General features: G+C 40.9%; 1 protein-coding gene across 3 annotated transcripts in view; it reads right to left on the bottom strand.

Moving 5' to 3' along the window:
• Nucleotides 1-184: 184 nt before the first annotated feature.
• Nucleotides 185-23,635, bottom strand: part of STARD3NL (STARD3 N-terminal like) — a 54,378-nt gene continuing 30,927 nt past the window's right edge. For all 3 annotated transcript variants that reach the window (XM_043463099.1, XM_043463097.1, XM_043463100.1), the window contains 8 exons: nt 21,392-21,674; nt 13,422-13,499; nt 10,728-10,805; nt 8,808-8,861; nt 8,580-8,697; nt 6,725-6,820; nt 1,865-1,940; nt 185-676 (listed from right to left, as the gene is read on the bottom strand). In XM_043463099.1, the coding sequence (XP_043319034.1) occupies nt 1,882-1,940; nt 6,725-6,820; nt 8,580-8,697; nt 8,808-8,861; nt 10,728-10,805; nt 13,422-13,499; nt 21,392-21,616 (708 nt within the window). In that variant the 5' untranslated portion in view covers nt 21,617-21,674 and the 3' untranslated portion in view covers nt 185-676; nt 1,865-1,881. The remainder of the gene's footprint in view (nt 677-1,864; nt 1,941-6,724; nt 6,821-8,579; nt 8,698-8,807; nt 8,862-10,727; nt 10,806-13,421; nt 13,500-21,391; nt 21,675-23,635) is intronic.

Here is a 23,635-nt window from a genome sequence, read left to right as displayed (position 1 = left end):
ACAAGGGGAAATAATTTCACAGAAAGGGTTTAAAGAAGGGTAGTCAGACTATTTTAGATCATACTTCTGAAGATTCTATCTCTGGTGACCTTTTATATGTATTCACAATCCCTCAGGTTTCCCTTTTGTAATTCCAACACTTTAGGCCAAATACATAATGCAAACAGGAAAAATAAAACTAATCATTTTGATATGTTGGATTTTATTACCTTTTAAAACTGTACAAATAGTGCATGTGCATGAGTTAAAAAACATAAGGGAAATGTAGGGAGTTAAAAAAGAAATACAAAAGAAATTCGAAACATGAGACAAAAAAATTCCATTCTGCAAATCAAAATAAAGATATTTTGCATACTAAAAAAGTGTTATTCCAATATATTAAGAAGCCTTTTTGATCAGGAACACAGCACAAGACTTTCTGCAACTATTCACTGACAGATCAGATCCAGTCTCACTGAACACAGGGTGGGCCAGGACATTATCTTACCAGCCACAGGCAGGTGACATAAATGGATGTGGGTATGGTACCATGTCTGTGAGGTATTACAATAAATAAATTCTTTATTAGCCGTTCAATAATGTCAGCAGTGGATGTCACCATTTCAACCTTCAATAGGGAGACCCCCATCTCCAGTTCCTTTTTCTTTCTGGTGACTTTCAATGAAGGTTTTTCACACTTAGAAGAAGAGAGAACACAACAATGTTTGAGATGCAGCGTGAAAAGGCAAAATGCTACACTTGAAAAACCTGGGCAGGGCAACACGAGGACTTGAAGCCTTTTAGAAAAGGATCTACTATTCACAGGCCCATGATTTTGTCTTATGTCTGAACACTGGTGTAGGAAGAGGGCCCGAAGCACAGTGGACACCACTGATGCAGGGCCTTCAATACCAGGATTCTGGCAGCCTCTGACTCTATCTGACTCCATGCCAACTGCCCACCTTCTAAGAATCAGTGCACTGCTTTTTCCTGCTTTAAAATTTTATTTCATTATTTTTAATTGAGATATAATTGATAAATAACATTTTATTCGTTTAAGTTATATCACATAATGACTCTATATTTGTATATACTTCGAAATGGTCACCACAGTAAGTCTACATAAGTTAACATCCTTCACTATACATAGTTATAGATTATTTTTTTCTTATCAGATGAAGTTTTAAGATCTATTCTTTCCCTTCTGTGGCTAAGTAATTAAACAGAAATACAGCTTTTATAATTGACTGTTTATTTGCTCATATTTGTGAAGTTAAAATGTTTCCTTTGATGATTTGAAGGGACTGAACAACGTGCCCCAAACCGGAGGCACATGGAACCCGACTACTGTGACTGGACCACGCCTGTCATCTCAGAAGCTCCAACACACTCCAGAGACGACCATCCGGTGTGGACCGGAGTGGATGCCGGTACAGATGGGGCGCCTGAGTCCCGGCTCTGCCCCTGCCAGCTGTGGGACCCTGGACCAGTCACCCACCCTCAGTCTCTCTGCCTCCGTGTAAGGTGTAAGTGGAGACAAGGACGGTACCACCTCCTGGGACTGCTGCCCTTGCCCCCTCAGAAGTTAGGGTTTGTAATTAAACCTGGTCTGACATGGAGACATTCTGGCTACAATAAACAAAACAAACTAAGCCATCCTTATTCAGAAATGTGGGTCTCTGAGGTAGTTTTCATCCTCCGCCAATTTATACCTAGAAAATGTTAAGAGATTTTATACAATAAAATGTGCCTGACAAATTCACATAATTAGGAGAAATATAACTATAATCACTCTCATATTTTCTGAATTTAACTTTGAATCTACTTGAAGGAAGGCTCCATATTTAACTACTTCACTATTACAGTTTCATTTTCAAAGACTTACTTTAACAAAAGTCTTACTCATAGTTCTAAAAGTGGTTTTTCACTGTCCTGCTTTTCTTCAGCTTCATTTTCAGATCCTAGGTGGTAGAGAAGGGGAAGGAGAAAAAGTACCACATTCAATTACAGTAACAAATAATTTCTTTAACATTATGATATACGTGCATAAAATTTTAAATGAGGGCTACATGTGTTTAATCCACAAGAGATTTAAGTTAATGAAACTGTAAAATAGTTTTACATTATATCTTGTAGAGAGAAAACCTTTAAATATCATTCACACTAATCTGTCCAATGGATTTCATGTATGTGCTTCTAAAAATATTCATATAGACCAAGAACTATTACCCACTGCTCCTCCACGTCTGCTTCTTTGCTGAAAACTCAGGCACGGGAAGCAAAGACGGTGGTGAGGAGACCGAGAGGACAGGTTAGGATGTCACCTACTCACCCACAAGAGCGGCCTGCCTCACTGTCAGTTTGCTCCTATCAGATAACACAGTTCAAAAGGACACTTTCCCCAGGAGGGAAACTGGGGAGCAGGATAAATGGGGAGAGTGGGGCTGACACAGACACAATCTATATACAAAATAGATAACTTATAAGGACCTACTGTGTGCACACAGAACTCTACTCAATACTCTCTAATGACCTATAAGGGAAAAGAGTCCTAAAAAGAGTGGATATTATGTATAACTCATGCACTTTGCTATACAGTTGAAACTAACACCACATTGTAAATCAACTATAACCCAATAATTTTATTATTTTTTTTAAAAAGGGCACTTTTTGGAGAACGTCTGCCCGGATTATAGCCAAGAACAAATCTGGCACAGAAGAATGAACCCCCGAAGAAGCTTAAGGAAATGTCTGTGTCCCACACCTAAACCTCACAAATATCATGTCGTTCAGATTAGGTTTGTGGCAAAACAAATACATAAAGATGCAGTGGCAGGAAGGCTTCACTCTCCAGCATATTACACTGCTGTAAATCTTAGAGACTCGGGGGTGGTTTAACTGCCATCTCACTCGGCAAGGAGTCTAAGGAAGGCGGTCACATGGAGTCTTCCTGTTTCCGGGCTCACTTTCCACCTGTGGGGGTAACGGCATTCAAGCCACAATAAACTGGCATGCTTTAGAACTACTGGGAAGTCCTAAATAAAGTCAAATTTTTAAAACACAATAATACATATGCTTTCCCTAATCTCAAAGTGAAAGCTACTAAGGTGTCCGGCTATTGTCAAAGAACGAGTTCAACCAGTCTTCTCTGAAAAGTGAGTATAAAAACTAATGAACCAAACAGCAGATTCAGTGCTAGGGAGGCAACCTAATAAGGCCTGAAACTTTGTGAGAAGTGATTGAAAAACTGCAGAACTGAGAGAACAATATTGTTTCCCCATCTCCCGTCACTCAGCTTCATGGTATGAAGGTTCTTCCAAGTATGGCAGGCTGTGAGGACTGGCAGCAGATTTACACAGCTGAAGGAGCTCCTTTCATCTGAGGTGAGGAGTAATGCAATGGTGCAACAGTGGTGTGTGAGCAAAGGCCCAGAGTCTCTGCTGGTTTGAGGTGATCGTCAAGGCTGCAGCGAGCATATACTTGCCTGAAGCTGTGTGCAAACTCAGCGGAAACCCAAGAGAACCTATGCTAGACCAGGCGACTGTGAGGCTGTAAACATGTGCAGAGGAGATGCAAAAATATTCAGCAAAAAGCACAAGCGGAAGAAGACTCGAAAAGACCTGAAATTCAAATGTGCTATCCAATACATACAAATGGCCATCTGGCCGAGGATGCAAGTCTTAACCAAGGTGACTGATCACAAAACCTGTCCAATCACTGGTTAGCACTATGCTATGTGGACACAAGGGTAACTCCTAAGAACTCAGGCTTAAAAATTTAAGAACTAACAATAACAACTGAGAAGACACATCTGCAGCCACACCACAGGGGACATAACTTCACAGACAGCCCACACCAGCATGGATGGTGTCAAATTAAATTTTCAGTGCCTTCATCTAGACTTCTTTAGCACAGATAACAGGATGCGACTGAGTTATTCTTTAAGTCAACCGTTCAGTGATTCAGGACATGATAAATTACCTTTTATCCAGCATCACAAGTGGTTCATTTAAATTATCTGAGCACGTAAGAACTTTAACCCAACCATCTGAGAACTGGGCCTCCTCATTCTTTCAACTTAATACACAGGCAAACAGGATACGGCTAAAGCAGCAAGGAAATCTGCAAACAAACCACCTGATATCCTTTAAAATACATCCACTAAAATCTGCTAATTTTCCAAGGCTCTGTGACTCTTAAAATTCAAGCCACTCCTTCACAAGGAAAAATGCTAACATTTAAATTTTTGGTGACCCAATTTCTTTCTTCCTTCAAAATTCATTCCTTCAAAAGTTCTAAGTTTACTATGTACCTATGTACCAGGCACTCAACTTGGTACTAGAGAAAGACAGACAAGAGGCAAGACAGGCCCCAGCTGTCCTCTTAATGACTAGGGGCCAGTCAGCAGGGTACTAGGATAAAAAGCTTATAACTTCTGCTGCTGAAACCATTTAATATTTGTCCACTGACCTAACAAGAAAGCTTTAGAGTAAAATCTTTTCTGGGCACATTAATTCCAAGAATAGTTTTTAATCTTAATTCTTTCCTAAACTGAACACAGATAATGAAAATATACAGTAAAGTAAGTCACCTCGAACACTCCTCTGCCCACTACTAAACTGGTCTTTGCTTAAACAATGCAGCCACCCAGCGGAATGCTTACAGTGTTGTTTTTGTTTCGCTTCATAATTCTGTGACGTGGTAATGCTTTCAACTGCCACTAGGGGGTGGTAAAAGTCAGAGGAGGAAGCCCATGGCTTGCTTGATGAAAAATGCCTGAGGAGGTATTCCTCACATTATTATCCTGCTGTTCTGAACTTCTGATTAAAACAAAAAGTACACATAGGCGCTGAGAAATTCTATTAGTCTCAGTAAAAAGGTACACAACATCATGAACTATAATGTAAACTTCAAAAAAAAGAAAAAAAGAATGATTTCTCTGACATACAAAAATCTCAAGGAAATCATCCTTATAACGAGGTAATGAAAAGTTTACTATTCATCCTAGGGTCAGTTGACTGAGAAATAGCTTTTCTGCTCAAGCATATCTTTATTTCATCTGACTCTATGATTTTGTTGTTGTTGTTTTTTAAGATTTACTTATTTATTTTATTTTTCAGCTGGCTGGGTCTTGTTGCTCCCTGCAGGCTTTACTGTCTGTTGTGTACACGGGCTTCTCATCGCGGTGGCTTCTCCTGCTGCAGACCACAGGCCCTAGGTGCTCGGGCTTCAGCAGTTGCAGCTCCCGGGCTTTATTGCTCAGGCTCAGTAGTTGTGGCACATGGGCTTAGTTGCTCTGTGGCGTGTTGGATCTTCCTGGACCAGGGACCAAACCGGTGTCCCTTGCATTGCAAGGCAGATTCTTAATCACTGGACCACAAGGGAAGCCCTATGATTTTGTTTTATATTGCCTTTAAATTCAACACCAATAGTCCAGAATATCAAGTTACTTCAAGTTCCCCTGACTCCCTATGTCACAATATGATGTTTTTGATCTTCACATGGCTCTTTCAGTCTGGAGTTTGTTTTACTCTATTGTGTGTGTGTGTTTAAAATATTTACTATGTGTAATGCGAGAATGAAATAATGTAGTCTCTAACTCAAGCTTACATCCCAGTAATAGGAACAGGCCGAGTCACTGCCAAAGTCAGGGCAGTCAGCACAGGATGACCGCGCTGTGGGAGGGATCTCACAGAACATGAGGCGAAAGACGCCCTACCGATGACTGAGGGGGGTCGGGGGCAGGAAGAAGGCTTCTCAACATCTGAGTGGACACGAGGACCACAGAGGTGTGTCAAGGACAGAACAAGCAAGATGCACAGTGGTCTGGGGGCTCTGGTGCCTTTTCAGAAATCTTAGAATGGCACACAGGAGCATGATGAGAGGAGAGTTTGGACCATGGGTAAGGTGGACATACAGGTGCTTTCTGCCGGCTGAGGATCCAATCACTTTCTTAATCCTTTGTGTCACTGAAGGCTTTTAGGCAAGGGAATAATAACATGGTCAATTTTGCTAATATTGAAAAATATATAAAATTTGCATATATTAGCTGTGATCATAGATGCTAGCCCTGGAGCTGGGATTCAACTCCAAGCTTCACCTTCTTACTCTTTGTGTAATACTGGATGAACTATCTCACCTCTCTGCGCTTCAACTTGCTGATCACTAAAACAGGGAAAATGAGACTTTGACCTCCTTAGAGAGGTTATGAGGAACCCTTAGAACAAGGCAGTCATTCCATCTAACATGGTATTATGGTGGCTGGTTGGGAGAAGGCAACTGAGGAGGAGGCTGTTCCAGAAACAGAAGTGATGACAATTTAAATGAAATCAAGAAGGTAGCAACAAAGATCAAAATGGCATGGTGAACGATGGGCCGGGAGCCACAGGAAAGGGGCAGAGTCCCCAGTGAGGCTCTGGTTTCTGACATGGGCAAGGGGGTGGGTGGTGCTCTCAGACACGGGGGATTCTGGAGGAAGCTCAATCAGGGGGTGACAGATAAGAGAGCACCAAGACTCTCCCCTGTCCACATACCAGTGTGTAAGGCCTTCTACCATGTTTATTTTTGCAACTCTGCATCTCATCATGGGTTGCACATCAAGACCATGTCTTATTTATATTCACATCCTAAATGTCTGGTATGTTAAATGTTTGCTAAGCATACTGAGAAGTACAGGGGGTGAGGTGAGGGGGGAAAGCTTCTGAATGATAAGACAAAAACATAAATGATAAATCAAATTTCCTACCTGCTTCAGATTCAGGAGGAGAATAAAACTGACCATCAGAAAGACCCCCAGGTATCAGCGCGGCCCTCTCCGAGGCATCCTGAACTATCAAGAGTCCTAGAAGAGAAGAAATCCAGATGCTGAGAAAGATGCCACTGTTCTGGTAGATTTGTGGCCAGGTTAACCAAAATAAAACAGTATTATTATTACATTTTAAAACCTCTTAGTAGGAAAGGGTACTTTGAAAAATCTTTCAACCAAAAACTAACTGTTAATAGAATCTTCCCATCTGGAAATACCTACTTCCCTACAGAAACCAACAACATCAAAAGCAAAGCACAAAGCCAAACAAACCAACAAAAAGAACTCATGAGCTTGTACAAATGGCCTCTAGTCTACATCTGGTTAGAGAAATGCCAGCATAAAAGCAAAAAAGCACTAACAGAGAGGCTGTGGACAACGCGTTCTTTTGGCTGAAGCTGGGTTATACCGAGATAAAGCTGGAGGAAGCACCAGGCCACACAGCAGGTGCCAGGTGTGCATGTAATACTGGTTACAGTGAAAATAAATGCTATTTTCAGTGTTTTCACTAATTATGTCTTTTTCTTTTATTAGTGACTTTAGTTTAATCACACAGGCATGCAAGCCTCAGTCACACGAACCGCTGACATACTTTCACTAAAGTTCAGTTTGATGTTTACATACAACTTAAACAATTTTTGTTTTTTTACTTTTGGCCAGGCCTGGCAGCACGAGGGATCTTAGTTCCTTAACCAGGGTTTGAAGCCATACCCCCTGCAGTGGAAGCCCAGAGTCCTAACCACTGAACTACCAGGGAATTCCTCTATTTACAACTTTTTAACAAGCAGCTTCATTTAGCTTTACATGTCCCTTTTCCACAATACAGTTTCATAAAAGAACAGAGTGCACAGGATAGAAGATGGATCTTAGTCTGGTTAATGTGTTTTAAAATCTATTCTTGAATGATAATTCTTTTCTCACTGATTTCATCTTTGTACATGATCTTTTGAAAAATAAAACCACTTACAAGTTTATTTTTCCTTCTATTATATCTTGAGGTTATAATCATGTTTAACTTTCTGTATGACATAAGAAATTTTTTTTTTTTGGCCTTTTAGGTGGGGCAAATCCAGCCAGATGACTGAGAGAACATAAAAACAGCAAGTCTTACAAGTGTCTTGAGTCTCTGCTTTGAACTTTGATTATATGTGTCTAAGGGGACAGGTGGAATGTGGGTACTCCCACTAAGGCCATCACGCAGGGAAGAATTCTAGCCCAATAATTCAGTCTAAAGTTCAATCACTTGGATCTCCCGGTGAACACGCCGTGATGCTCAAAGCCACACAAGGAGATGATAACAACTTTAACAGGATTCATGACCACACATTGCCAGCTCTCACCCTCTACTCAGAGGAGGATGGAAAGCCTGAGACGGGTGAACATTTCTCTGGCTGGCTAACTTCCTCCTCTCCTTTCCATCTCCATCAGCAACCCATCAAAGGGGTTACCAAAGGGGAAAGGTAGGAGAGGAAGGGATGAATTAGGAGGTTGGGATTACATACATACACTAATATATAAAAGATAAATCATCAACGAGGACCTACTGAATAGCATAGGGAACTCTATTCGATACTCTGTAATATCCTGTATGGGAAAAACATTTGGAAAGGAATAAATATATGTATATGAACAACTAAATCACTTTGTTATATATGTGAAACTAACAAACAGTGTAAAGTAACTATACTCCAATATAAAATAAAAATTAAAAAACTAAAAAGAGCAAAGCCAGAACTCTGCAGCCCCTCCCCACAACCTGGCTGGTCTCAGGAGGTAAACTCGGAGAGAAACTTACTGTTTTCTTCTTCTGCCTCTTGAGGTAACACTTTGAAGTCCAGGAACCATGTTTCGATCCAGGCAAGGATGAAGGAAATGATGGGCAGCACATAGCCAAAAGCCCCTTGTGAGAAAAGCTGGAAGAACAGACGCGACCAGGAGAGACAGACACAGTTACCATGAGCTCATCCTAGAGAACAAGGCGTCAGTACGACAGTCACGGCACAGAAAGAGTGGAAAGCCGTACCTTTGAGAGGATCACTTTTGCTAATAAAAAGGCACTGGTCACTGCTGTCGTCAACTGAAAGACACATAATCCAGCAACATTCAAATTAGATATCTGACACTGTAAAGGCATCTCTCTCGTGCAGGAGAACCATCTGGGCCAGGATCAGGTAACGCTCGAAAAGGCCCTGGCGCACCTGGCTTCCTCCCATGTCACTCCTCCTCTGTCCCCTAAACTGGATGGGGGCAAAGAGGGCTTCCACATGGTGCAGATGCCCTGCGTGGCAGCTTGAGGTTTCCCTTCACCCACAGGCTGGTATGTTGGGAAACTCAATTTTGTCCACTGGAGGGTACAACATGTAAAGATGCTATCTGCATAGGAGGGACCAGTGAATGTGAGGCAGGGCTCCCCCAGGGCTCAGGAAGCCCAGAGATTATTCCCACAGGACCTGGGCCTCATGTCTTCATCCTCTAACTAAGATATGTAGCAATAAGAAACCTAACCAAAGTGCATGCCAACAGGAGCCTTGACTGACAAAACAGAGGTCAAGAAACACCAGGTGTCATGCATGGTCACTATTAACAAAGTTGCAGAATCAGTTTTGTTAGCAAAACACAACACACACACACACATATACATGTTAATACATACACACACAGACACCCCAGGATTGGGAGAGGAGGCATCTTACATTCTGATACTAATTAATTTTACAGGCTGACACTAAGTGCTTTTCAGGAACCAGCTGACTCCTTCCAGCTGCCTGACCACCTCTCTGTACATGTTTTTAGAAACAAGAATCAAAAACAATAAAATGGATGTGCTTAAAATGACCCCTTGATAATTTCAAGTTAGAGACTGAAGAAGGTTTCTTAAAACTCACTGCATAGTCAACCACTTTCCGAAACAAACATTGAGACAGATTTTCTGAAAGATACCAGTGCACATCATGGAAACTGAACAGAATGTCCCAAATTGGGATCGCTGGAGAAAATGGACAAGTGACAACCATCACAGCTGTTTGGGATCAGCAATAGCATACATTCAGGAAAGGGAGCTGAGTCTGACTGAAACTGATGGCCTCCATCCATGAAATGTGAGCTTGGGGTTCGATGGATGCTCAGAAGAGATGGTCCAGGCAGACAAGGCACATGGTGGATGCCCTCTGAGGACAGCAAACAACTCCATGCCCATCTGGACAAGCCCGTGCCAGGCCCACACAGACCAAGGTCCCACACAGTTTAGTCCTGCCCAAGTCTTCCAGTCTGAGGAGCTTCCCCCATGTACCTGCCTTGTTTAGAGCTCTCAACATGGTGACTGTTCAGAGGTCCATGGAAATGGCGAAAATAATTCAGGCAGAATTGCTTATAATTCTTCTTTCAACCAATGAATACTTATTGAGAAGGGCTTGGGCCAAAGCTCTGGGTTGGATGCCAGGAAATGGACATGAGTGAAAAATGCCACTGCCTTCAAGAAATCCGAAGGCAGCAATAAAAGGGAACTTTTACCTTTAAGACTGGAGGGAGGTGGGTAACACAGGGAGGAAGGCAGGGAAATCAGCAGAGATCAAATGGGGAAAAATCACCAAGATGTTTCAACCCAAGAGGAAATGGTCCAAACTGCTTTGAGACAGAGGGCCTGAACTCATCTCTCATTTGCAAAATGAGGTAGAGGGTGGGCTGGTGCTTGGACCACAATCACTGCCAGGCCCCTGGATTCCTCATTTGTCTCAGGTTCCATAGCAATAAAGCTAGTTACTCATCACCTCTGGAGAGAAGCCCTGGAGAACGAAACCTACTGAGGAGTGAAGGACAGGGATTCAGGAGAAGCCAGGAGGATTCAGCTCGGGTGGAAACCACACATGCCTCCAGCTCAGGCCTCTTGTGAGCAGGCCTCGGCCACGAGCACTGGAGGCGGGAACCGCTCAGCAGGCATACTCACCGCTATGGCCCACCAATGGCGCAGTCTGCACACCGCATATGCAAGTATTAACACTTTAAATCGAAAAACTGCCAAAAGCTATATAAAAAAAAAGACAAGTTTTCAGGGATATGCACAAAGGTATACATTAAGTTTTATGAAGAACCCACCAAAGTGTTTTCATTATTCTGATTGAGTTGAAAACTGTCACAGACAGGTACTGGTTTATAGACCAGTTTGGGCTCTCTGCTCTAGAATTTGTCGAATATCGCATAGACAGGGACTCAAATTAACTTCCCATTATCAAGAAAAGAATATATAGTGAGGTGTTTCTTTTACCTTTCTATTTGAGTCCATTTAGATTCTGATATCCTTAAAGGTTGGAGACAATGTTTTTGAAAGTTGACTTTCCATTCCAAGTACCTTTCCACTCGCTTTCAGAAGATACCAGATTGTTAGTGAAGTCCACTGGAAAGCGCTGAGTTACTGGGGTGTTGCTAGAGTTTTGCAATCCCAGGAGCTTCCCTCTGATTGTTCACCATGGTTCAGGGACTTTTGTGGAATGCTTTATGTGTATTACTGTCCCACATAATCCCCCAACCCAGCAATTCCATGAGTCAGCAATCATTACAATGGATACAGAAACTGTTGAGGCCACACAATCTTACTGAGGAAGCCAGGATTGAACCTAGATAGCCTGATTTCAAAGATCAGGCTCTTAGCCACTATTCCAATTGTCTTAGTAATTCTCATTTACTAAGGAATAAACATAGAATAAAATTTTACCTATTTTACTTGAAAAATATGCTTGTTCTGAGTAGTAAGAAGTCAGGTGGCTCTTGAGTAATGCCTTGGGGTAGGGGTCTGCCAAATGTTCCTCACTAATCAAAACTGCTGGAGGGCTAGAAGCTGACAACTTCATTGTTGTCATTGGCTATATGACCTCACTCAAGACCCTTTCATGTAAATGAAGTTTACAGCTATATTTGTTTTAATTTGTGGCTTTCATTAAAAATGGGTTTACCAGTAATGTGCTAACCATTTAGTTTCTTTATTTATCCTACTCCTATCTCTGCATTCTGGACTTGGCAAAGGCATAAATCTTTATTCCTTTATCTCAAAGTCTCCCAGACTCCAAGGTTTCCTGGAGGCTGTGTCCATTTCCAAGGCCAAGAGTGACAGTTTTTCCAAGCTGAGCTAATAGGTCCCACCTAATTGTCCAATATCATTAACTCTCTAAGCAGAGTTCAGACAACCCTTGGAGATATGTCCAGAGGATTAACTTGGCTTCCTAATAATTCCTGGCTCAGACTACTTAAGACAAATTCATCAGAGGAAATAAAAGCAAAGAGAGAAGTCAATTTTGTTATTACATGTCAATAGCTTTACAGAAAAAAAATTATCAAGAGATTTAGGATCTAACATGCTCTGCCACAAGTTCAGTGACGTGGGATAGGTCCAAGACATTGACCCATGAGACTCAATGTCTTCCTCTGGAAAAGCAGATTAAATTATATCGGTGGTTTTCCAAATAGTCTGTGGCAGTCAAACACTTTTTCAAAACAATCTTATTGGAACACTAACATACTGTACAGATGAAAGGGGAATTTACTCCGATTGCAAGGGGGTGATGACAAGGAACCCGGATCTCTATTTACTGGGAATCCCATCTCTTTCCTGCTCCACACTTCAGCACGGATGAGTCAGAAAAACAAAACAAGCTAGACTTTTCAGAGCAGTTCAAAAGCCACTAGAAAATATAGCCATTAATATTTTCAACCAAAGTTAATGATGATGATAACAATGATTGGAGGTAAATTGCTGAGCTTCTGAGACATACCTTTCATTGGGCTAAGTGTTTTCTGGGTATTATTTTACTTATGTTTCAAAACTATGATGATTTCATTTCACATAGGAGCAAACTGAAGTTTAGACCTAATATATACAAAGATATACAATTAGTGGCTGTGTTGTGAATAAAACCCAGGTTTTTCTGACTGTAAGGGTCTTAACCATTGTGCACACAGCTTCTAAGGATAGTGAATAAAGTAGTTAAAATGAATTTGGAGGAGTTTTTAATGAATTTCAATTGCCTATACTGTGTAACACAATGGTAGGACCTGACTTATTCACACTATCACCTGTAAAAAGATACCATGGAGATCTATCAAACCCAACCAAAGTCACAATATATCCTAGAAAGATACTGCAAATATTCCTTTGAATAAAATGAACACCTCATCTACAGAACTGCATCTATACAGTTCTACAACTGACTAATGTTGCCCAAGATTGTCAATATATCAGTTTTCTCAAAAGCTCCTATTATGGAAAAATGAAACAGAATCATTATTAAAAATACACTCAGAAATCTACCACAAGAGAGAAAATGAATGGCATTTTCACTGTGCTATTATATAAACAGGTAAATTTTCCTTTTTAGCATCTGCTGATGGCTTCTGTCTCAGCTACTTTTGAAGAATAAAGGAAAATCTGAATGACTTCTTCTGCTATGCTCCCTTATTTCGCATTAATCTTTTCCTTCCTTGAAATGACGAGAGACAGACAGCACTGAATGGTCCAAGGATAAAGGTAAAGGAAAGATAATGTTTAAAAGAGAAAAAAGAATTGCACAAAAACTGAGGTCTACTGAGAGTTTGCCTTTTGGTTAGTCTCATCATGTCCAAAATGAAATGTACACCAGAGAATACTTACAAATATATCAAAATAAGAAGAGTAGTAGTCATACTGCACCACCTCTTTCTCTAACGTGTTCTCAATACCTCCATTCACCTGGGAAGGACAGGGAGAAATAAAAATGAGTGTTATGTGCAAGAATAAAACAGGAGAACATACAAGTAAGGTTTTACAAACACTTTTCTATCTTCTTCAGAAGACAGAGAACAATAACCAGAAAATTTAAAACATGTTAAGAACCCTCATATTTCTAACAGAAAAAGGTGAAGGGCATTTCTCACTTCAATTCTCAATTCAACAAATAGATAATGGTGAACAATGCGTTTTTGAAGCTTATATTTTGGCACACTAAAATGTTAAATGTGATTTTTTTTTCTCTTACAAGAAAATGTCTTCAGTCATACAAACATGTATTTTTATGGAAGACATTAACATTTATCCAGGATTCCCCTCACTTTCTGATCACTCTTCACTATTTTAAGTCTTGGAGGCCAAGTTGTCCCTTAATCGCTTAGCAAACATCCATGACAACAGTTATCACACAGAAGAGACAGAAGAAATGTAAAAAATCTCTGTGGTTGTTCCTATTTGTTCCTAGCATTTTAAAGTTCTGCACTCTTGAATAGATAACAAAATAAAGGCCAAGCTAGACCTACAATCATGTGTGACAAAGTTATAGAAGATGATGTAAAGTAAACTTATTATGATAAATTTTCTGTCCTCTCCCAATTCTATCAAGATGAATTTTAAATGATCAAGTTTAAAATTCTGCATATCAAACTATAAAGAATATTACTTTTTCAAAAGTAGTATTCTTTAAAAAAAAAAAAAATCAGAAAGGACCACATGTCTGACAGCTAAGAAAGGATGCAAGCAGACCCTCTATAACTGCGAGGACCCATGAATGAGCTGATAACAGGGAACAGGGTGTACAATAGCAAATTCAAGTCTCCAATCTGGAGTACAGACACTGTTGGTCCTGACAAACCAGTGCAGTTATCTGAGGACAAATTAGAGGGCAATTAACCAGAGATCTGGGTAAAAGAAAAAAGGGGAAGAAGTCAATAAGGAATACTTTTGTACGATTTACTAGTGTGTGTGTGTGTGTGTGAAAGTTGCTCAGTCGTGTCCATCTCTTTGTGACCCCATGGACTGTAACCCACCAGGCTCCTCTATCCATAGGGATTCTCCAGGCAAGAATACTGGAGTGGGTTGCCATACTCTCCTCCAGGGGATCTTCCTAACCCAGGGATCGAACCCAGGTCTCCTGCATTGCAGGCGGATTCTTTACCATCTGAACCACCAAGGAAGCCCAAGAATACTGGAGTGGGTAGCGTATCCTCTGTCCAGCAGATCTTCACAACCCAGGAATCGAACCGGGTTCTCCTGCACTGCAGGAGATTTCTTTACCAGCTGAGCTACCAGGGATTTACTACGATTTACTAACTGGTTGTATTAGAGTAAAAGTTGACACGAGGAAATAATCCTCTTGGCTTAGATACCTTTTCAAGTACAGTTGACCCTTGAACAACAGGGATTTGAACTGCATGGGTCCACTCACAGGTGACTAGTTTTCAACAGCAAATATAGAGCTACATAGTCCATGGTTGATTGAACCCACGGGTGTGGGGGAATCATGGATATGGAGGGCTGGCTATAGATTATACAATATATCCCCTCCCCTGCACTGTTCAAGGTCAACTGTACTTATTATAAAAATGGAATATACAACAAACACTATTTTGTACCTTAAATCCCTTAAGGAGGCTTAGATTTCTGTGTAATTTGTGCAGATGAGCTACAGACCTGACTATAAGCCTTCACTAATGAATAGAATTGAAAACCTGGAAGCAAGGAGAAATAATTGAAAGCCAACCAACCATCTAGTTTCACTGCTATGTCTCTCCAGACCAGGGAAACTTAATATCCAAAATATTCTAAAAAATGATTATTCCAAGTAGACTATGGCAAAGAGGCATTCTCTACCACAGAGAAACCAACGTTCCCAGCTGCAAGAACGGGAATTAATGCTGCTGATACAGTTCCGTAGTAACAAGCCAGTAGAAAGAGGTTCTCTTCAGTATCCATAAACTTTAAAATAAACTGTCATTTCATGTTGCCTTTAAATAGAAAAAGGGCTTCTACAGTGGCTCAGTGGTAAAGAATCCAACTGCCAATGCAGGAGACACAAGAGACGTGGATCGGGAAGATCCCTTGGAGTAGGAAATGGCAACCCACTCCAGTATTCTTTCCTGGAATATTCCATGGACAGAGTCTGGTGGGCTATAGTCCATGGGGTTGCAAAGAGTCAGACACAACTGAGCATGCACACAAGAGAACTTAAATAGAGTAAAACCTGTATCTCTAACCCCAATTTACACTCAAAATTACTTCAAAATCTCAGTCTCTTGTACAAGATGTCCCAAACAGATTCATCTTTATTTTCACATGGACCCCCCTTCCCAATCACGGTTCTGTCAGAACTGGTACTGTTATTCTAGATGCTTTCCTTAGAAATCTTAAGAGTCATCTTTGGATACTGGGGTGATAAAATCAGTTTATCAACAAATCATTAAATTTCTTCCTTTAGTACGTCTCTGAAGTTAGCTGTTTCTTTTCTACTTCCACAACCTTCCATGGAGTTCCTCCAAAAACTTCTGAGTTAACGTTCTTACTATCAATCTGCCTGGAATTTAACCTAATCTGCAAACCACTGCCATGAACTTGATCCATTCACCAAGTATTTGTTGAGCACCTAGTGAGTGCCAAGGACTATTCTACACACAGGAAATACTTCAGTAAACAAATGAATATCTATGTCTTTGTGGAATTAACATTCTAGCAAGTGCAGACAGATGACACATAAGAAAATCAGAAAAAAGAAAATCAGTGCTACAAAGGACAGAAGCAGGACAGTGTGGCAGAATAACCGTTGACTCCTCTGTGGTGGGTGGTCATGGAAATCTTCCCTTGGTGGCTGATTTAAATGAATTAAATCAGTTGAAATGACTGATACTAGCATAGTAAGACAAAATCTACATCAAGATGAAGGAAATGAACCAATTCATACAGAAGAAAGGGTCGAAGACAGAAGAGAGCTTGTTCCATTCTGTGAACAGAAGTCTGGCTGACCTGGGTGGGCCAGGAACAAAGGGTAGGAAAGGAAATTGGGGTTGGCTTCTTGGGGGCTTTGGATTTTATTATAAGTGCTCTGATAGGTCAGTGAAAAGTTTTAAACAGAAAATGTTATCTGATTTATGTTTCTATTTTTTCTACTTTTAAAAGTCACTCTGGCTTCTATCAGAAGAATGGATTTGGGCAAGCATGGAATCCAGGACTTCCCTGGTGGCTCAAAGGGTAAAGAATTAGCTTGCAAAGAAGGAGACTGGGCTTCGATCCCTGGGTTGGGAAGATCCCCTGGACAAGGGAATGGCTATCCACTCCAGTATTCTTGCCTGGAGAACCCTATGGACAGAGGAGCCTGGTGAGCCACAGTCCATGGGGTCACAAAGAGTTGGACCCGACTGAGCGACTAACACACAAACGCAGAAGCATGGAAGCAGATAAACTGGTCAGGCCCAGACCGGGCGCAGTAGTTTGGCTGAGTGATAATGTTGGCTTGGTCAAGGGTGGTAATGGTAGAAACGGGAAGAAGAGGTCACATTGTTAGTGTGTTGTGCAGACGAATTTGACAGGCCTTACTTTTAAGGACAGGAGGCATGACAAAGACAAAATAAACCAAGCAAATCAATCAAGGATGAGTCTTAACCTTTGGCCTGAGCATCTGGGTATCGTTTCCTGATAAAGAACAAAGCGAAGGAAAGCAGGGATGTGTGTGTCTCTAGGGAGCACGTCACGTCAAGCATCCAAACAGATACAGCAGGTAAGTCATGATGTGATGTGGAGTATGAATCACTACTGGAAGATCTCAATACTGTGTTTTCCAGTCTGCTCTAGAATCTATCTCAGCTCACAACTGCAGTAAGTCCAACACTTCTTTGTAGCTGTTTTATGATTTTCAATAGTCTAGAACCAACTTACCTAGGCAATTTTCTTTCCTATGGGAACCTTATTTCTAGCCAGGCTAATATTTTCTCTGTGTCTGCCCCTGCCACCCCCCCACCCCCCGCAAACCATACACACACACACACACAAGCACACTCTTGCCTCAGTGCTTCTGTTTACCCCCTTCACCAAACTGTCTCCCCACTGGTCCCACCATCTGATCCTACATCATCCTTCTATCCCCAATTCCTTCTACCCACACACAATTCCTTCCATACACAATTCAGTTCATCTCCTCCACTCACTCCTCAGATAATTCCAATGCACTGAACTCTCCCAGAGAATTTCTGTTATCATTGGTGATCACAGTTTAACCACAGAACATAGTGACAGTGAAATAATGGAATCAGTAGGATAATAAATACCTGAAACTTAACAATAATGAGAGAATAATAAGCAACTTGTTTATTCCTGTTTCTGGGTACAACTTACTTTTAGTGTGTGTGGGCTCAGTCATGTCCCGACTCTGCGACCCTATGGACTCTGGCCTGACAGCCTCCTCTGTTCATGGAATTTTCCAGGCAAGAGTACTGGAGTGGATTGTCATTTACTACTGCAGGGGCTCTTCCTGACCCGAGAATCAAACCCATGTCTCTTGTATCTCCTACACTGGCAGGCAGATTCTTTACCACTGCACAACCTGGGAAGCCCTAAAATTTACTTTACAAACAAACAAACAATGTTGCTCAGTCTTGTCTGATTCTTTGCGACCCCATGGACTGTAGCCTACCAGGCTCCTCAGTTCATGGAATTTTCCAGGCAAGAGTACTGGAGTGGGTTGCCATTTCCTTCTCCAGGGGATCTTCCCGACCCAGGGATCGAACCCAGGTCTCCCACATTGCAGGCAGACGCTTTACCATCTGAGCCACCAGGGAAGCCCAAAATTTACTTTAGCTAACAGTAAATTACATAATGTATAGTTATATAGAGCTTCATAACTGCCAAGGGGCTGTGGTATATATCTTATCATTTGATTCTCACAAGAAGTCACAAGGAAGGCAAGACAGGTACCAGCTCCGTTACCTGACTGAGAAACCAAGGCTCAGAGAACTTAAGTGGCTTGCCTGAGGCCACAGAGCTGGTCATGATGGCTCCAGGGCAAACCAGAAGCATCCTGGCCCTTTCAAATAAGTCAGCTGGAAAATACAGTAAGACTGGCAATAAGAACTGATAATGGCCTTTCTTGATCTATAATCTTAACCAAAGTATCAAAAGCTGAGAAAGAAAAATGATTTCTCTTCTGTTGCCATTTTGATCCCTGTCCCTGTCAGTCTAAGAGTCTAGGGGAAAAGAGAAATAGAATCTTCAGGCAAACCAAGCCAATGGTGAACTCTCGATCCAATTTGAGAAATCAGTCTACTCAGGCATGTACCAAAAGGTCTGACATAGAACCAGAACCATCCCTTCAACTGGACCCAAAGAAATCAGCCACCTCAAGGTCTTTCAGCAGGAAAATTAACCACGGTGCTCTTAGGCCGCTCCAGCTCGCCCAGGCCACGTGCTCCAGGCTGGGTTGGCGCCAGTCAGCTCCCTGGAGCCAGGAGGAAAGTGGCCAACTCGGAAATTGTATGTGAAGGCAAAGTATTTTGGTTATTACTATGATTGCTTAGAACATCTGGGCCCCCATGTTTGTTTGAAGGCCTAAGTTCCCTTTATGCTGTTTCTTCCCTCTTTTAAAGATTAACACCAGGAGGCAATATAAGATGCCTGTTATATCTCCTCAGGTAAACTTTAAATCTCCCGGAGCTTTTTGTGGAGCCTGCAACACCTCAGTCAGAATCCTATGTCTTGGCACTCAGTAAATGTATAAGCATGTAAAAATAACAATGGACCTGAGTGACTGCAGAGGTTTACAGAAACAGACAACAAAAGAAAAGGGATGGTACAGTATGCAATGAAAAACCTAGCTCAGGACTGACAATTCTAAACAAATAGAACTAGAAAATTAAATGCGCCTTTAGAGGAAAAAAAAATAGCCTCGCTAAGAAAGTCAAAATCATATACTCTTTTATGATCTTTTTACAAATCGGGAAACTGGCAGTCAGAGGAAAAGTGAGGATAAAAACACATTTCTCAATTGCTAGGCCTGGTGATTTTTCATTTATAACAAATTGCATGCAGATGGAAACAGGTCCCTTATGATGAACGAAACAGGGCGCATCCCACTTACTTCACTTCCATTCCAATTTCCTCAAAGCAGTAAGGAAGGAAGGAAGGGAGAAGTGTAACCCCATAACCCACCACAGCCCCAGCCACAGCTTCTCTTACCTAAACGCATTCAGTGTGGTCATATCAGTGGCAAACCAACAAACGCCTTGATTTTGTGCTATCACTATAATAATGATAAGTGTGCTTCCTTAAAACTGTTAAGCTTTCCTATTAAAAGATGTATTTCTTTTTCATCTCTCATTCCACAGCTGCTTGTTTTGAAAATACATTATTCTTTTAAATATATCAATTGAAATATATTCTTTGATGCAATACATACTAAAAAGAAACACATGAAATTCCTGTTGTCATATCACTGGCTTCTCTGGCTTTAAATAATAATAGAGCACACCCACAGAGTTGGATTAAAAGAAGGAAAATCTGTGAACAGAAACCTAACAGTAGATTCGTGTTGCACATGACCTTAATTCTGGAACCAATCTTCTCTTCTTTAAAAAAAATGCTTTTTATTTTCTAATATATCTGCTTTCAAAAAGAGCTTTATTCCTCTATTAGAATTTATGATGAAATTAAATGACTCCAAAGATGCTAATCATTAAGCATCTAAAACAGAAATTCTTGGTATGAATCAGAATGCTAGTCAGTTTAGATTAAGACACTGACTCTATTATGAGGCAAAATTAAAAATAATTTTCCAACAGGAATCTCAGCATCCTTTCATATTTTCTATAAATAGTCAAAGGCAAGGTTTTCAAGAAAACAGATATATTGGGTAAATAAAATATATTACTAAAATGAGTATCACCTGTTTATTTTTACTTTTATGAAATGTAGCAACTAGAGAACTTAAAAGTACATATAAGGCTTGCATTGTATTTCACTAGGGCATTGGAAAAGACCCTGATGCTGGTTAGATTGAGGGCAAGAGAAGAAGGGGGCGACAGAGGATGAGATGGTTGGATGGCATCACTGACTCAATGCACATGAGTCTGAGCAAACTCAAGGAGATAGTGGAAGACAGGGAAGCCTGGTGTGCTGCAGTTCATGGGGTCACAAAGAGTCAGACAGGACTAAGCGCCTGAACAAGGACAGTACTGGTCTAGACTATTATTTGGCAATATAACCACAGAAAGCTGACTAAACAGATAAACCTCCAAATGTCTCTAGGATTATTTTCGGATAAAATATGAATAAATAGTCTCTTTGAAAAACATAAAAAATAAGTGCATGCAAAAATCTTAAATGTAGGAACTAGAAAGTAGATGTAACATTAAAACATAATCCAGAAGCATGCTACATTTTTTGAAGCAAGGGCCAGCACTTTTTCTTTTTTTAAAAGGCCAGGGCATAAAAAATTTTCCCTTTGTGGCCAGATGGACTTTGTCAAAACTACTCAACTCAACCACTCAGTATGAAAGTCAGCCACAGACAATATATAACTTTATTTATAAAACCAGGCCACCTGAATTCGGTTCTCAGACTGCAGTTTGCCAACTCCTGTTACAAAATAAAACCCCATGAATTCAACTTGCATAACCACAAAATACATTTTAAACTAACCAGGTTTGTTTTAAACAATAACGGTAAAAAACAAGGAAAGTTCAAATCAACTGGAGAAGACCAAGAATGCCTCATTTGAAAGAAAGATGGAATTCATGAAAGTGAGACAGAAATGATGAGAAAAATAAGAAATAATTTTGTCTCTGGAAACAATTCACATAATGTCACAGAAAACAAAAACAAAACCCACTTACATTTAACTCTATTATCCACAGTAATGTTACAAATAAGAGGTCAAAGGTGACAAACAAACAGAAAGTCCTCCTGACATCAGATATGCCTTTCTTCTCCCTTCCTTCATAGGACTCGATCCTGGCCATGAGCTGCGTGGGGTTGATGGAGTGGATGTCGCGCACAGAAGCGTGTGAGCTCTGACTCCCCGTGAGAATATTCTCCATGTCTTCTGGCAGGGGGTTCATCCTGTAGGAGGGTTAAAGGAGCCTCTCTCCAGCTTCACCATCCCTCGAGGGAAGAGATCTTTGGGGAACGGAAGAGAGACACCACATTAAATCAGAGCCCACCTGATACTGCAGTGTGACCCCCATCCCCGTGCAACAGTCCATCTCTCTGAGCATCAGGGTGTCTGAACTGAAGACATTTCTGTCCCGATGAAGACACAGTGAGAAAGTGAAACGAGAAGCAATTCTTGATGTTATCCACCGATACTACTCCAAAAAAAACTATTATGGAAAAGACTGTCAGTAAAAAAGAATACAAATTTACAGTAAATGGTAAAGACAGGTTGTTAACCACAACAAAAAAAATGTGCCTGGAACCTGGAGCATGTCTCTGGGTGAACAAGCCAAGGCAGCTCGCCAGGCAGAAAACTTCTACAATTCTGTCAGTGTCATTCCCTGTGGACCAGGAAACATTTACGGAACAGCTTCACTGAGAGCACGTAACTAAAACACATAAATCAGCTATGAAAATATGTACTTCCTATAGAGGAACTGCTTTCCACCACAGGTATCTAATAAACCAAATTTGCATTTCCATTACCTGTTAATGAATAAGTATGTTTCCGTGCCTCTCCTTAGAAAAGAACTATGCCCACCCCAAGAAGTTTACCATATACAAACACCCCACTGATAACTGCAACAATCACTGTCCCGTATGGAGACACAGGATCCCTCCCCTCAAGGCCAGCACGTGCTTCTAAAATAAAAGACTGGCAATCTGAATGATCTGATCTCCCCAAGGATGGGGCAAAGTCAGCAAATAGGGAGTATTATGATGGATGGTATTTTTCGTTGCTAAGTTTTCTGGTTTCCCTCCCTACATTACCGCTTCCTGAGGGAGGACTACATGCCCCTGGTTCTGCTGAATTTCGTGCCTTTCTCTGGCCGTGTAATGTGTATCACTTACATCCAGATCTTAACCAGCGCAAGGCTCCCATGCTCTCCTTTCTGCCACAATGGGGTGACTGGCAAAGTCCAGAGAAAGAAGAACATTTTTCAGCTGGGCAAAATACCACTTCGAAACATTGCTGGAATTTCCCTAAAGTGAAAAGGTTTCATTTGGTCCTGTGTCTTTACACTTGGCTTTTCATTTCTCTCCTTCCCCACACTCAGGGACAAAAGTGCTTCCCACATTTGCATACAGTGTAGTGATTTAATGACATAACATTTTTGAAAGCAATTTGGTTATATGAACTATGATGCTTTAAAATATTTGTATTTCTTGATCCTGTAACCCTACTTCTGGTAATCTAAAGGAACTTAACTGTAGACCTTCAAGGCAAAAGTTGATCTGTGTCATTAGACACTGGGTCAGTGATTACTCCCAAGCAAAAGGAAGGAAAAAGTGACTAGAGGGCACATGGGTGGTCTTGGCCTGAGTAGTGCTAATAGGGCTGTACTTGTTTTTTTTAATAATTTATTGTCATATCAATGGCTCAAATCTACTAAAGTGTACAGAAAATCTAAAGAATTCACAATTCAAATAGAGGACTGCTTTTAGGAAGAAAACCATTTGCAAGGTAATTAGATCATTTTCTTAGTCTTACTCATTCTCCTTTCCCCTCATCAATGAAAAAAGACAGCAAACACCAATAGCCGAGAAATCTGACGCTATTTCCAACTAAAAACTGACAGCATGCAACGCTGTACATCTGACTTGGGAAATAAGAATCATTACCTTATTTTTCACATGTGTGTTTATATAACTGCTAAGTAGCTAGAATGTTTAGATGCTATTTGCAATGGCTTTAATAGTAAAGTTACCCATGGCACAGACTGCTCTGAGCAGCTTGACTCTTATCAGATGGACCTCTGTCTGGGAAAGCTGAAATTTTAAAAGGGAGCGAAAGCTTCCTTTTAATGAGTAAAGTGGAAGATATTTCTAAAGCCTCTTTTCTGCTCTACAACTGCAGGACTTCACCTTAACCATGTCCTTCAGAAAGATTCGGTTCAAGTGTCAATTCCTTCAGGAAGACTTTC

The sequence above is a fragment of the Cervus canadensis genome, chromosome 3 (genome assembly GCF_019320065.1).
Source record: "Cervus canadensis isolate Bull #8, Minnesota chromosome 3, ASM1932006v1, whole genome shotgun sequence".
Taxonomy (NCBI): domain Eukaryota; kingdom Metazoa; phylum Chordata; class Mammalia; order Artiodactyla; family Cervidae; genus Cervus; species Cervus canadensis.
The sequence above is the reverse complement of the archived record's forward strand: the minus strand, read 5'-3'. Positions and strand labels throughout refer to the sequence as shown.